We start from the raw sequence: 13,179 nt of genomic DNA, 5'->3' as shown, positions 1-13,179 counted from the left end.
CAGACGACGTGTCCTGAGTTTGACTCCGCCTTTCACCCAGTGTCAGCTGCGATTGACTCCAGCCTCCCACCATCCACCACCCACCCTCATGTGGAGGATGAATCTGTGTGAATGAATAAATGAATGAATGAATGAATGAATATGATTCAAAGAGGAGATGAAATCACATCCTGAGATCTGATACAGACTCAGCTGAGCAGCGAGTCTCACCACTGTGGGTGGAAATGACGGTTCAGACGGTGAAATGTGTAGAGCTCACCTCCCTCTGTCTCTCGCTCTCGCTCTCGTTGGCGACTCTCGCTCTCTGGTGTAATCTATATACTACAGACCGCCGTGTTCGGCCTTTGAAGCTTCGCTCCTGGACCTTTCTGTACATGTTGCCCTTCGATTAGTCATGCAACCGCCGTCCTGTAGGACCTCATTACTGCTGGTTATCATTTTAATCTACTGAGCTGATACAGGCTGGATGGAGGAAGAGGAGGAGGAGGAGAAGGAGGAGGAGGCGATGCTAGAAATCTATTAAAAAAGAAAGTGGACATGGATGGGTGGTGTAGAAGTGAAAAGAAAAGTCCATTCCCTTCAGCCTCTTTTTTCCCTCTCATCTTTTTTCCCCCTCTCATTTTCTTTCCTTCTCCGTCGCACAGTTTCAATCTCTGTTCCTATCCTTCCTCCTCTCCTTCTATCACCCCTTCCCTCTCTCTCTCTCTCCCTTGGTTAATCTCTCTCTCCCGGGGTTTTCATCTTGACCTTCACACCTCTTCTCCTGGTGCCACTTTAATAACTTTCGGAGGGGGGAGGGAGAGAAATAGGAAATGTGGTCTGAAGTCAGAATTGAAATGGGTTTTTCTCCGCAGGCTGTTGATATTCTGGGGGCAGAATGGAGGGGAAGCAGCTTCCGGAATATTTTTCATCAACTTTGTGCGATGCATCAATCTGGTTAATGAAGAGAAATGGTGTGGTGCAGAGTTTCCCTTTGCTTGACCTCGAAAACCTAATTTCCTTGACCCGAGGTGGTTCCTCCAGAGCCGCGGCCTGTTCATTTACATCCAGAAGATCAGACGAATACTAATTTGCGATTTTGTCCTCTATTTATTCTATTACTCCCTGCCGTGTTCAGAGGGAAATGACTCCTGGAAGACTTCAACAAAGACTTGTCCTTATTTTATGTCAACCCTTTGACATCCACACTTCAGTGCGGCTCGGGACACATTTTTCTGTCCCGACTGAGCCACGAGAGAATATTGATCGTATAACCGACCTGACAAAGACAAAATAAAGTTTCAGGGCAGTCAGTTCTTCTTTATTTAATGGCCACTTCACCCTAATTCCAGAGCTAAATGTGTTATTCGATCATCAGACAGTGGATGTGAGATACACGTCTCATTCCCACAACAACAAAGGACGTTGGGATTGAAAAAAAATTTATAAAATTGACAAAAAGTCACTTCCTTCAAAGAAAAAAAAAAACCCCACACTGCCCTACACCGACTTACTGTGTTTCAGCCAAGTTTTAGGAGTGAAAGATCAGAAGAACTCAGATTCTGTAACTGAATGTGAATTATACAAACACAGAAGCGTCGTAATGATTTTAAGTTTATTCTTTATTTGACCAAGTGGGGAAAAACAGTGTGAGAAACCGCCCCTTTAACTCATATTGCACTGTAGCCATTGATAACTACTTACATTAAAGGACGAAGATCCACTGTGAATGGTTCCAGTAGCCAGCGAGTTGCATTCAATGACCTTGTAAATAGTAAATCCCATTTCTAAACATAAACACTTGGTCAATGACTAAACAGTTTATGCGTATTATCATTTTTTTGCTCTTCGCTTTTTGCTTCAAGTCAGTTGTCGTTTAGGGCCACGGTTCTCAAACCGTGGTATGTGTAGCACCAGTGGTACATGAGCTTCCTCTGCTGGTACTTGGAGAAAAATCAGAAATACTGTTCTCTACTGTATAAACCGGTAGAAAATGAAATAATAATAATAAAAATAATAATTAGAGTCACATTATCTCTCGCTCCATCTTAATCTAATTTCACTATACCAGTGTGTGAAGTGTGACTTTGCTCGGCCCATTTACGCCATGTGTATTTTAACGTTGGTGATAATGGTGTTACTTCAAGAGCTCAGTATTTTCTCAGGTGGTTCCTGGTTTAGGGAACACTTGGACTCTTTAAGGTAATGTTTGTGATTAAAATGTCCGATTGTAGACCAAAAATGTTTACGTCGTCTTTGAGTAGTTAGCTGCGAGGGGTCCGACATGGCCTAAAAATGAAGAAGGCGTTTAAATTGAAGTGTCATGAGGACAGAAAGATCACTGCTGCATCTTTCTGAGCACAGCCTCCACTAAATTCTATAATTTTATCTGACAGTAGAACATCTCTGCATCTTTGACTGACCTAACCCTGACCTAACCCTGACTTAACCCTAACCTGACCCTGACAATCATCTCTAGATTCTTCTCTGAACCATAGCCTGATTTAACAGCCTTACTTTCATTTTTGATATACTGTACATGTTTTTATCAAATGTAGTGAAATTATAATAAAATAATATTGGTAAAGACAGTAAAAAATAAAACATTAAATTATCACGAGCCACTATTTGAGTTCTCCGTGCCGTGAACACGCGGCCGCTCGTCTCCCCCTTCTCCCTGTCTCTCTCTTGACTGCTCACATTAGCTTTAAATGACATACAACAGTTGCTTTTCTTTTATCTCGGGCAATTCCATTTCAATATTGGTCGGGAGGAATGTGATGTGCGAGGCACTCGCTGATATTAAACAATATGCCAGGAAACATTGTGACTGTTTTTCCAATTTAATTTCATAGTGAATAACCTGCAATTTGATTTGATTTTTATTCTCTTCCCTCAAAATAGAGACGGGCGCCTCTTCCTCCTCCTCCTCCTCCTCCTCCTCCTTCTCCTCGGCAGGTTGGAGAGGGAGCGGGAGGGTTGTGGGATGCAGAGAATGGAGAATGATAATGATGTAATTTGAAACTCTGATGGTTAACATTTCAATCTCGTTTTTTGGCAGAATCCTAATATTGACATTAAAAAGCCAGATGAAAATAAGACGAGAGGGAGGGAAGGAGGGAAGGAGGGAGGGAAAGAGGAAAGAAACAGTGGAGCGTTGAATTTGGAATGCGGCCCGGGCCTGACATGGGCTGTGGTCACAATCTAATCAACAGCTGTGTGATTGTAGAAACTGCTGGAGAGGAACAAGAAGAAAAGCCCCGAACAGATGCAGACGCTGTAATCCCATTTCTCAGATTATTTTAAATCTAAACTGTGTCTGAAAGTTGGGCTTCAGTCTGAAATCTCATGGGAAGTATAGCAAGTTGCAGATGTTCTGCTTCATCGGGTCCTTGTTGGATTTTTTTCTCACCAGAGGCTCTAAAACACAGATGTCAAACTTGTGGTGCAGGGTCCACATGTGGCTCCCCAGTCAATTTAATGTGGCCCCCTGAAGCTTGTGCACTGTTTATTTTCAATTGTCTACATGTTATTATCCATTTAGTCTGTTTTTGTTATTTATAGAAGAATTTAGCATTATCATTTTTGTGTGAACTATTTATGAAAACAAACTTTTATTTTGAAAATTTTCAGAAATATATATATTTTTTGTGTTATCACTCCGTACTGACCAGACTAGAAGTTCAATGGCCCACAGACCATTTGCATTTGAGGCCCCTCATCTAAGCTAGTACAATTTGTGACAATATTTGTTATTTCTTTTTAGTATTATTTACAATTATTACAAATTATGTATTTTTAAAACTTGGTAAATGTGGCGTTGGCACTAAGACTTGTTTTTTTGATTCAAAGGTTATTTCTTTGTTTTTCGTAGTTTTTTCTGGCCTATGTCATGTATTTAATACTTAGTTTATACATTATTCCTATTGAAAATGCTGAATATACTGTACGTGTACTGCAGTGTAGACTTAAGATGTAGATTGGATAGATATAACTTGTTGCTAAAGATGAGCAATTTCTTTGTATAATTTATTCATTAAACAGTGATATGAATGAAGGTGAAGGAAAAAAAGAAAATCAGCTTACTATTATAGCATTAATTATTGAACACTGTCGGCCTTCATCTCTAAAAATCACTATCTGCCAAAGTAAATCCGTCGACCTTTCCTCTAAACCCTAAATCTAAATTCAACAGCGGCTTCTCCTCCAAGATATTCAATTGTAATTGAATTTCAGTCCGCAGAGGCAACAAAATACTTTACATTTCTCTGTCACTTTCTCATTTACTAGACTAATTGTTTAGTCTACAAGACAAATAATGTTTGTTTGGAGCCCAAACCCCCGAAGACACATGAAAATAAGCAAATCTCCACATTTGAGAGGCTTTTTCTACTCTCCGTCTAATCATTTCATCTTTCAGCAAATCAAAACCGTCAGAGTGGAAAGTAGAATATTGTGTTTTCCTTGCTTTGTTTTGAATTTTTATCTCATTTCTTGGTCCCAACAGCAGATCCAGGACGCTGCCGACCAGGGCGTGAAGTTTGTGGGATTCGTCCAGGAACCCTACGGGGCCCCATGTACCACAATCAGAGAACCAGACACACCGTCCCTGTCACTGCACTCCAGCCCCAGCTCGCTGCTCGGGTCCCTGGGCACCCGCAGCCCCTCCAACCCCTCCAGCCCCACCAGGAACCACGCGGAACCTGGAGCCGAGGCCGAGGACATGGTGGACAAGGAAGGCGACGAGGGAGAGGGAGCGTCGAGTGGGGGGAAGAACCAGAGTGAGAACACGGAGGGAGCAGTGGAGGTCAGTCAGGACGAGGTGTCGTCCGCCACGTCTCCAATATCAGACTTAGACCTGGAGCTGAGGGAGGACAGCTCGCCATGTCACAATAACAACAAAGACGGCGCCGGGGAGACCAAGGAGAGGCCAAGATACCGGCAGCGGAGAGGCGACGGTGAGTGGTCTCCATGGTTACCGTCATAAACAAATATGAAAATGATGTGTCGAAGTGCTTTATCTTGATATACGGTGATAGTGTTTATATAATAAATAAATTAGTCCTTTATCAGTCCTGCAGGGGAAATTCTTTCCCTGCATTTAACCCATCCTCTACTAGAAACCTTCCAAGAACGAAGAAATTCACAGATAATCTTTCTGACGTTTGAACTTCTCACGTTTCAACCCCCAAGGTTTGCTAATTTCACGCTTTCCTTAACTGACAGTTGAATCCTTTAAAAGAGAATCTGTAAAAAATGTGACTTTTGTCATATAAGTCATTCCCTGCCATTGAAATACCGTTCTCTGGTTTAGCTGATGTGTGCCCTCACGTGAAGGACAAATCACATACAAATGAACAGAAACAGATAATGAGTCAGTGATTATTAAAACATTAAAAACCATTTAATCTGTTACATTCTTAACACAAATGAATTGACAAATGATTAATCTTGAATTAATTTTAGAAATGTGGAAACTATTTGAGTCTAAGCACTTGTTTGACTTCAGAAACGTTGGCAGAAGTGGATTTTCCAGTGAAAACTAATTGCAATTGCAAGGATTTCTTTCTTTTTAAGGCGTTTTTATTGTATCTCTATCCCTCCCTGACACCACAGAGAAGCGGCATCTCTTCCAGACACAGTGCCCCACAGTAGCTAATCCCTGAAGCTTGCTGTCAGCAGTGTTTCATAAGAAATATATCCTGTACATGTCCTAATAACCCAGTTATTCACAGAGAGCACGCTTACCTCTCTCCATTTTTCAAAGACATCACCTCCTGTGCTTTTGCTGTGGCTTGTTGGGGAGAAAATGTCAACAGCGAACACCTCAAAATGCATTTTTATTTTCTTTGTCTGGTTAAATAACGGTTGAATTGAACCTTTAAAAATAAAGACTGAAGCTGCCGGGCTGCAATTAAAGGTCAAAATCTCAGACTGTAAAAACTTAACAGGGTTTTTAATTCTAAATGACACCAGACCTGCTCCTGGTACACAAATCCAGCGTCCCCTCGACAAATTCAACAGCATGGCATAACCCAGGAATGATAATTATGGTAATTAAAGGTCAGCGCTTCAAACTGTGAAGGGCTGTAGCTGCTGCAGCACTCGGGGGTTCAGTGGATGAATCTCAGGCTGGTGAGGCGCGGCAGATTAAAGGGAGAGTTCTGGTTTTCTGAAGCAGAGCTGTGAGATGTTACATAGTTTGTGTGAGAGATTTATTTTACCATCTTTACAACAGTAACACAGACGCAGGATTGACTTATTGTGTCCTTACACACTGTGAGAACGATATTATGAGTAAACACAGAATTAGGGCTGCAAGTATCTCATTCATTTTCTCGTTTAATTGTCTTGCGTTGGTCAGTGTTTCCTTAAACCTGGAAATTATGACGTTCTCAAATGTCCACAAACCAGAATGATTTCTTTTTTTATATACAGTGTATATGGAGCAAAGAAACCAGGAAATATTCACTTTTAAGAAGCTGAAAACTCTGATATCTTGTTTTACTTCTTTAAAAAACACTTGGTTATTAAAAATACTTGACGATTAATCTAGTAATCGATTTATTAAGTACTTGTTTCAGCCGTACACGCAGCAAGAATGTGCAGTATAGACTGTCTTATATCCTTTTGTTTAGCACCTAGGCAATCTGACACCAACTATTTACACACATCTGAGCAAATCTACTCAAAATGTTTAAAATCGGATTGAATTTGTGAAATTTGGAAACACGTCACAGTTCAGAGTTCACTTTCACTCGTTTTTATGAACAAAATAAAACATAAAAACATACACACATTTTGTGACTTCTGCACAATTATTGCGACTTTATATCACGACTAAATACACAATATAAAATGAATCATAACTTTGACTCAGGAACACATAAGATTTTAATAAAGATTTCCATAGCCTCTGAGAAAAAAAAGTATTTTAGTGTCTTAGAAATACAAAAATATGCTAAATGGAAGTATTTTGATTCAAAATATGAAGGCGTTTTCATCATCTTTCATTAAGAGTTGCACCTTGTGTCGTCTCTGGGTCTGATCCGACTTGACTTTAAGAAGCAGCTTGAATTCTCTTCAGGTGACAAACGCGTGTGTCTTCGTTCACGTTCACACCTCCGTGACCTCTTTAAACCACAACCAGCTGCTGATCCCAGATCCTCCGGCTCAGTCGGGGATGAAGGCCCCGGCGTTTCGCGGCTTCGTCCGTGCACGTGCACGTGGTCGGTGGAGATTCAAACTGACAGCATCTATAATCTTTAGCCAACGTCTCGGCTCAGTAACGGTGCGACTGTGTTTCCTGCTTGAAGCCGTGTTACCTTTTGGCCGTTTAACTGAAGAACAGCTTGGTGCCGCAGATCCCCTCTCCAAACACTTGGCAAACTGCGGTGTTGTCATTTCTTGCTATTGCCTCAATCTTACACAACAATGTGCCGCCTTGGGGATATAATCCTTTTCATCCATTACACGAAAAGGATCATATTAAAGCTGTGGTGCAAATAAATTGTACACTCACACGTCGCCGAGTTTTCTTTTCTTTTTTTCTTCTCCCACCTCATTGACGTGTGTTTTCAGAAATTATAGTTTCAACTTTATTTGAGCATTTTGGATTAGAACAGATGGAGACGCCCACAAACTATCCTCCTCCTCTACCTCCTCCTCCTCCTCCTACAGACATTTGAACACGTCTGAGTGTATAATGTGCAAACTGTGCATTAGACTCGCGTCCCAGAGGGAGCGTTAACGTCGGCGTGCGCCCGCGTGTGCGTGTGTTTATATACTTTCTGTACAGTTTGTAATGCGATTAGGTTCAAAACACCTATTACTGGCTGATGCATAATGAATGCACTGTGGTGTGTGTGTGTCTTGTGCTTCTTCTTTCTATTTTTTGTGTTTGCGTGCAGTAACACACTCTTGGCATGACAGCAGACCACAGCCCACTGGTCCATCTGGGCCTCCCTGCAGTGCATTTTGCAGTGAGATAATCCCCCAGTGCCTCGTCCTCTTCCTCCCTCAGCTTCACAGCTCTCTCTCTCTCTCTCTCTCTGCCTTCCTCTCACCCCCCCTCCCACTTTCATGCTGAATCTGAATGCCAGCAGCGACGGTGTAGCAGCCAGCCGGGGCGGTATACGGGAGCCTGCCAAGCTCCCATGTTCCTCTCTGCTAATGCCCAGTCTGCCGAGGAGGCCCAAGAGTCTCGGCTTGTCCACGCTAATCCTCAGATCTCGAGGTGAGCGCTGTGAAAGCTGCTGGCTTCTGCTCCGGCGCCCTTTAGCTGATAAACCCAACGCCGTCGCTGGGACTGGAACCCGGGATGGAAAGTGAGCCTTTAAGAGAGGAAGAGACTCGGATGCTTGGATGTTTTTTTTTTTTTGGGGGGGGGGTGGGGGGGCAGATTCTGGTGGGAGAGCAAATTAAAAGTGAAGCGTGGTTGTACAAGGATTGTGTCTGGAAAAAGGACGAGAAGACTCTGGTGTCTCATAAAAGTCAATTCCACATGAAACTCATTTACATGAGCGCAAAATGCTCCGAGGGAAATAAAAAGCCGGGTAGATTCCATTATTATATTTTATGAAGATACAAAGGAAACTGCTAAACCCTGATTAATATTTGTGTGGTGATGTGGTTTCCCGCAACTTAAAGTGCGCAGTGGAGGAATTTACAAACGCGACAGATATTTTCTATTTTTAGAAAATCCGGGCAGTCGATGGATTAGCGACACTCGCAGTGTTTTTGGCAGCAGACGTTACTCGCTGTTGCTTTTACCATTTTCCTCAACTTTCACTTCAATCTGCCTTTAATCATCGTCTCATGTTTTTCCACAAACATTATTAATATCGATCATTCTGGGGAATTATTATATCCGTTTTTGGCGTTATCGCCGCGTTCTCCTGCCCATTTTTGTCTGTTTCTGAGCTGCTTAACACTAAAAATAAACGGGGATTTTTGAAAAAAAAAAATTCCTGCAAATGAGGTCCAAGGAAGAATTAATTAGATGTTGGTGATAATCCAAAAGTGGGATACTTTCTCCAGTTTGTTGAATCCAGATAGCAGTGAATAAATGTCTGTTAAATGTTAATCTTAAACGTCATTTTATTTATCTAGTATACTATGCTGCTGGGCCACACGGTGGTGTAGTGGTTAGCACTCTCGCCTTGCAGCGAGAAGACCCGGGTTCGAGCCCCGGTTGGAACAAGGGCCTTTCTGCATGGAGTTTGCATGTTCTCCCCGTGTGTGCGTGGGTTCTCTCCGGGTACTCCGGCTTCCTCCCACAGTCCAAAAACATGCAATGTGGGGATAGGTAAATTGGACACTCCAAATTGACCATAGGGGTGAGTGTGAGAGTGAATGGTTGTTTGTCTCTATCTGTGTGTGTGGCCCTGCGATGGACTGGCGAACTGTCCAGGGTGTACCCCGCCTATCGCCCGATGTAGCTGAGATTGGCACAGCACCCCCCGCGACCCTCTTGCAGAGGATAAAGCGGTAGATGATGACTGACTGACTATGCTGCTGAAACAATGCAATAATGTCCACAATGACATTTTCTCACCTAATACTGAGCTGCATTTATGATTACTCTAGTTTATATATCATATATAATAATAATCTCTATAGATTACTCTTTCAAATTGGGAGGAGACACTGTACAGTACGTGAATTTTGTACTTAAGTAACAAAGTATTTGCAACCTGGTGAATCTGTTATGTTGCCATAGTATAAGCTTTATAAAAACGACATAATATATATATTTTAATCACAGATCTAATAAATGACATGAAGAGTCTGTTCAGCTCGAGCGGGGAGTTTTTTTTTGGTGTCACTGTCCAGCTGATTTTTAACGTTAAGTCGTTTTTGACGTTAAGACGATGACGTGTCACAGTGGAACGCTCCACGGCTGAGATCACGTCAGCTGCTGTCAGATCAGCCTTTGATGGAACAGCGTTTAACATCCTAACGACCTCATCACTGACAACGAGAGTCGGGTCGGTTACACAGACTTCCTGCCCAGGGGCTTCACGTCATCTGTTGATGTCATGAATTCATGTGATTAGGTTCAAAGGACTCGCACGCAAGCACACGTGTGTGTGTGTGTGTGTGTGTGTATGTGTGAGTTAAGTATTGAATTATTGGGGCCTTAAGTGAGATTTTACTTCCCAATACAGACACTAATTCTCAGAAACATTAATACAGTCATTGATCAGGAGCTTTTACTTTGCCATGTGTTGACATTTATGGCCTTCATATCTTAATCTTGTAATAAAAACGGAAAAAAAATGAATTACACTATCTTATTATTCCCAATTTTACCAGTAAATGATCACCTCTTCACTAGACTGCAGCTCTGAGGAGAAATATTGAAAATGTTTTGTTTGTTTCAGTGTCTCTGGAGGCACTTTTCCATCATACAGTTCTAGCACAACTCAGCTCTACTCGACTAGATTTTGGTATTGTTTTTCATTACTATAGCTCCTCCTAACCCTAACCAATGTGGGCGGGGTCAGAGTGCCGTCACAGGAAGATCAAGCCGAACAGCACCGAACTATAGATCAGTTAAAAAGACTTAACAATCCTAAAAAACGTGGGATAATCTCCAACAATTACCAGGGAAATGTCTGAAATCTCAGTATTTAACAGAACCAATCTTTTTAATGAACCGATTCTGAGTTCTGATTCAGTTACACTGAAAACAACTGCTTTACAAGTCACCCGTCACTTGTTTGTGTGTGTTGCGTGTAAAACAAAGTCACGGCAGTTTCATGCAGCTGTGCAGTGATGATTCCGCCCCCACGTTGAGTAGGTACTATTTTTGTAGTGGAAAACCAAACTAAACCGTGCCGTGCCGAGGCGAGGCGAGGCGAGGCGAGCTGGGACCTTAAAAAAAGCACCAGGTACTATCACTAATGGAAAAGCAAGTATAGTTGCAATCTCTGTCACCAGAGAATGTGGGGGAGAAGTGGTGGTATATGTTGGTTTGTAATGAAACTCAGGTTCTCATGTTGTTTTTATGGAATCTCAAGCACAATCATAACGATCATGTGACTGGTTCACAGCTTAAACGTGTCATTAAAACTGTAAAAAAACAGATTGCACAGTGTAATGAGACAAAAAAACATTTCCCATTTGTAATGATTCCCTATGAGCCGTGTATTCACCGTTATTCTATTGGGGATATTGAGTTGTCATGTCGAATCAATTTGTGGCGTAAAAAAGAACTGAGTTATTATGTGAGCAAACCGCCGAAGAGAACAGCATGATGTTGATTTCGTTATGAAATCTCATTCATAATTTTACATTTCGTCCACAGTTTGGACTCGTATTGGATTTGATCGTTTTTCCTGGCTGTGATGTTTGGTATCGGACGTGGAAAAAGTCGTTACTGCTGCTGCTGGTGACACAACATCTCACACAAACTGTTAACAGTGAGGGAAAAATGTCGTGTTTGCCAAACAGATGCATGTTAAAATGGAAGTTGTTGGGTTTTGTCCCAAGATTTGTTTCGCCATATTGTCTTCAATGTAACCCGGCTAACATTGGCAGGCCTGAGGGTGTGTGTGTGACTGAGTGACTGTTCCGCTGTGATTCGACTTTTCTCAAGAGTGACAAATGATAAGATTTAGGGAATTTGGTGGCCGGCTGTCACATCACTCAGACAAGCCAGACAAGAGATGGTCATATAAATGATTCATTTCTTCCTGGGTGTCTGCCGGACGGATGGACGGCTGGAGGAAACGAGGCGACTGAGCCATGACTCCCTCACTGCCACTTTCAGCACCCCGCGTCAGAGTGTGTGTCTGGGTGTGTGTGTGTGTGTGTGTGTGTGTGTGTGTGTGGGTGGACAGGCGGCGGGTGGCTGTGCTGCACATTCTTCTCATCCATCTGGTTCACTTGGGGTATGACAGTCCGACATTTGCATTCGAATGAAAAGGGAGGAGGGGGGTAAAATGTAACCGTGCTGGATATGAATCACTTTCTGCCTGATTCAAACTTCACTCACATCTCTCTTTTTTTTTTTCCCATAGCCAAGCAGAGCAAATATTTCACTCACTCACTCACATCACAACAAATAAAACCCGCTCCACTCTGATTTAGTGCGAGGAGAAGTGACATCCGTGCGGAGCGGATTTCCAAATAATGCCGTGATTCGCTCTCTCTCTCTCTCACGAGTCTCGCTGCCTTATGTATATTTCTGCTTGATGTAAACAACAGTTAGCGGCGGTGTTTTTTTTTTTTTTTTAAATGCATTATTCAAACTTATGCTTTTAACTGACTGTGTAACAATGAAACTCTTTCAAGTGCAACACACGGCAGAGTTACATCTCCTCGGTGAGAGATTAAAAGGAATATGTGAGTGACGTGGAGCGTGAATGCGATCAAATCGATTGATGTTTGTTGTGGAAAAGGAAAAACTTTAATTTTCTTTAGGTTTCACGTTGACCTTTTGACGAAAACACAAATCTCAGCATGATGTATTTATCTGCTTTGCACCTTGAGGACATTTGCTCATGATATGATATATATAAAGTGTTCTCGTATGTATGGTTATAGGAAACCAGAAATGAATAAGAATTCACCGCATGCATCTTTAATTCCTCCTTCAAAAAAAAAAGGCTACCACTGTAGGAGTTGCATAATAGGATTCATGGAAACTTAATAGCCACTGCAAAAATAATAAATGGAGGACATTTAAATACATTGAATAATGCCGACATACAAAATAATTAAATATCCCATATCTGGAGTCTTTAAGACAAAGTTATGTAAAGGATAAAACAGAGTGAAACCATGAAAACCATTTTGAATTTTAAACAGATTTTGTGTCATTGCTGCTTTATTTTTTATTTTTATTTTTATTTCTTAACGCTTAACATTTTCCACTTTGTTTTCAAGCACCCATGAAAAAAGCAGCCTGTTAACATGTTGTCTGTGAGTATTATCCGTGTCCATATTGAATTGTTTTTCCCGGAGCTGTCGACAGACACGATTAACACAAACCATGGCCAGAGTTTGTTGGCGAGGACACTTGTTGACTGTCCACACATGAGCTGAGTTTCCCTGGTCCATTATCACTCAGAGAATAAATGTACGAGCCGAACCGAGCTGAGCTGAGCGGCGCTACAACTGTGTCATGGAAAAGTGCCGTTATTTAGACCTTTAATGTGCACATTATTTTAGTTACAAGATATTGAAGCTTAT

General features: G+C 41.8%; 1 protein-coding gene across 2 annotated transcripts in view; it reads left to right on the top strand.

The window, feature by feature from the left end:
* The window catches only part of LOC131471939 (raftlin-like), a 246,786-nt gene that overhangs the window by 199,162 nt on the left and 34,445 nt on the right, over positions 1–13,179 (top strand). For both annotated transcript variants that reach the window (XM_058648756.1, XM_058648757.1), the window contains one exon: positions 4,487–4,937. In XM_058648756.1, coding sequence (XP_058504739.1) covers positions 4,487–4,937 — 451 coding nt within the window. The remainder of the gene's footprint in view (positions 1–4,486; positions 4,938–13,179) is intronic.

The sequence above is a fragment of the Solea solea genome, chromosome 13 (genome assembly GCF_958295425.1).
Source record: "Solea solea chromosome 13, fSolSol10.1, whole genome shotgun sequence".
NCBI classification, from domain to species: domain Eukaryota; kingdom Metazoa; phylum Chordata; class Actinopteri; order Pleuronectiformes; family Soleidae; genus Solea; species Solea solea.
Note: the sequence above shows the minus strand (reverse complement) of the source record. Positions and strands in the feature narration are given on the sequence as shown.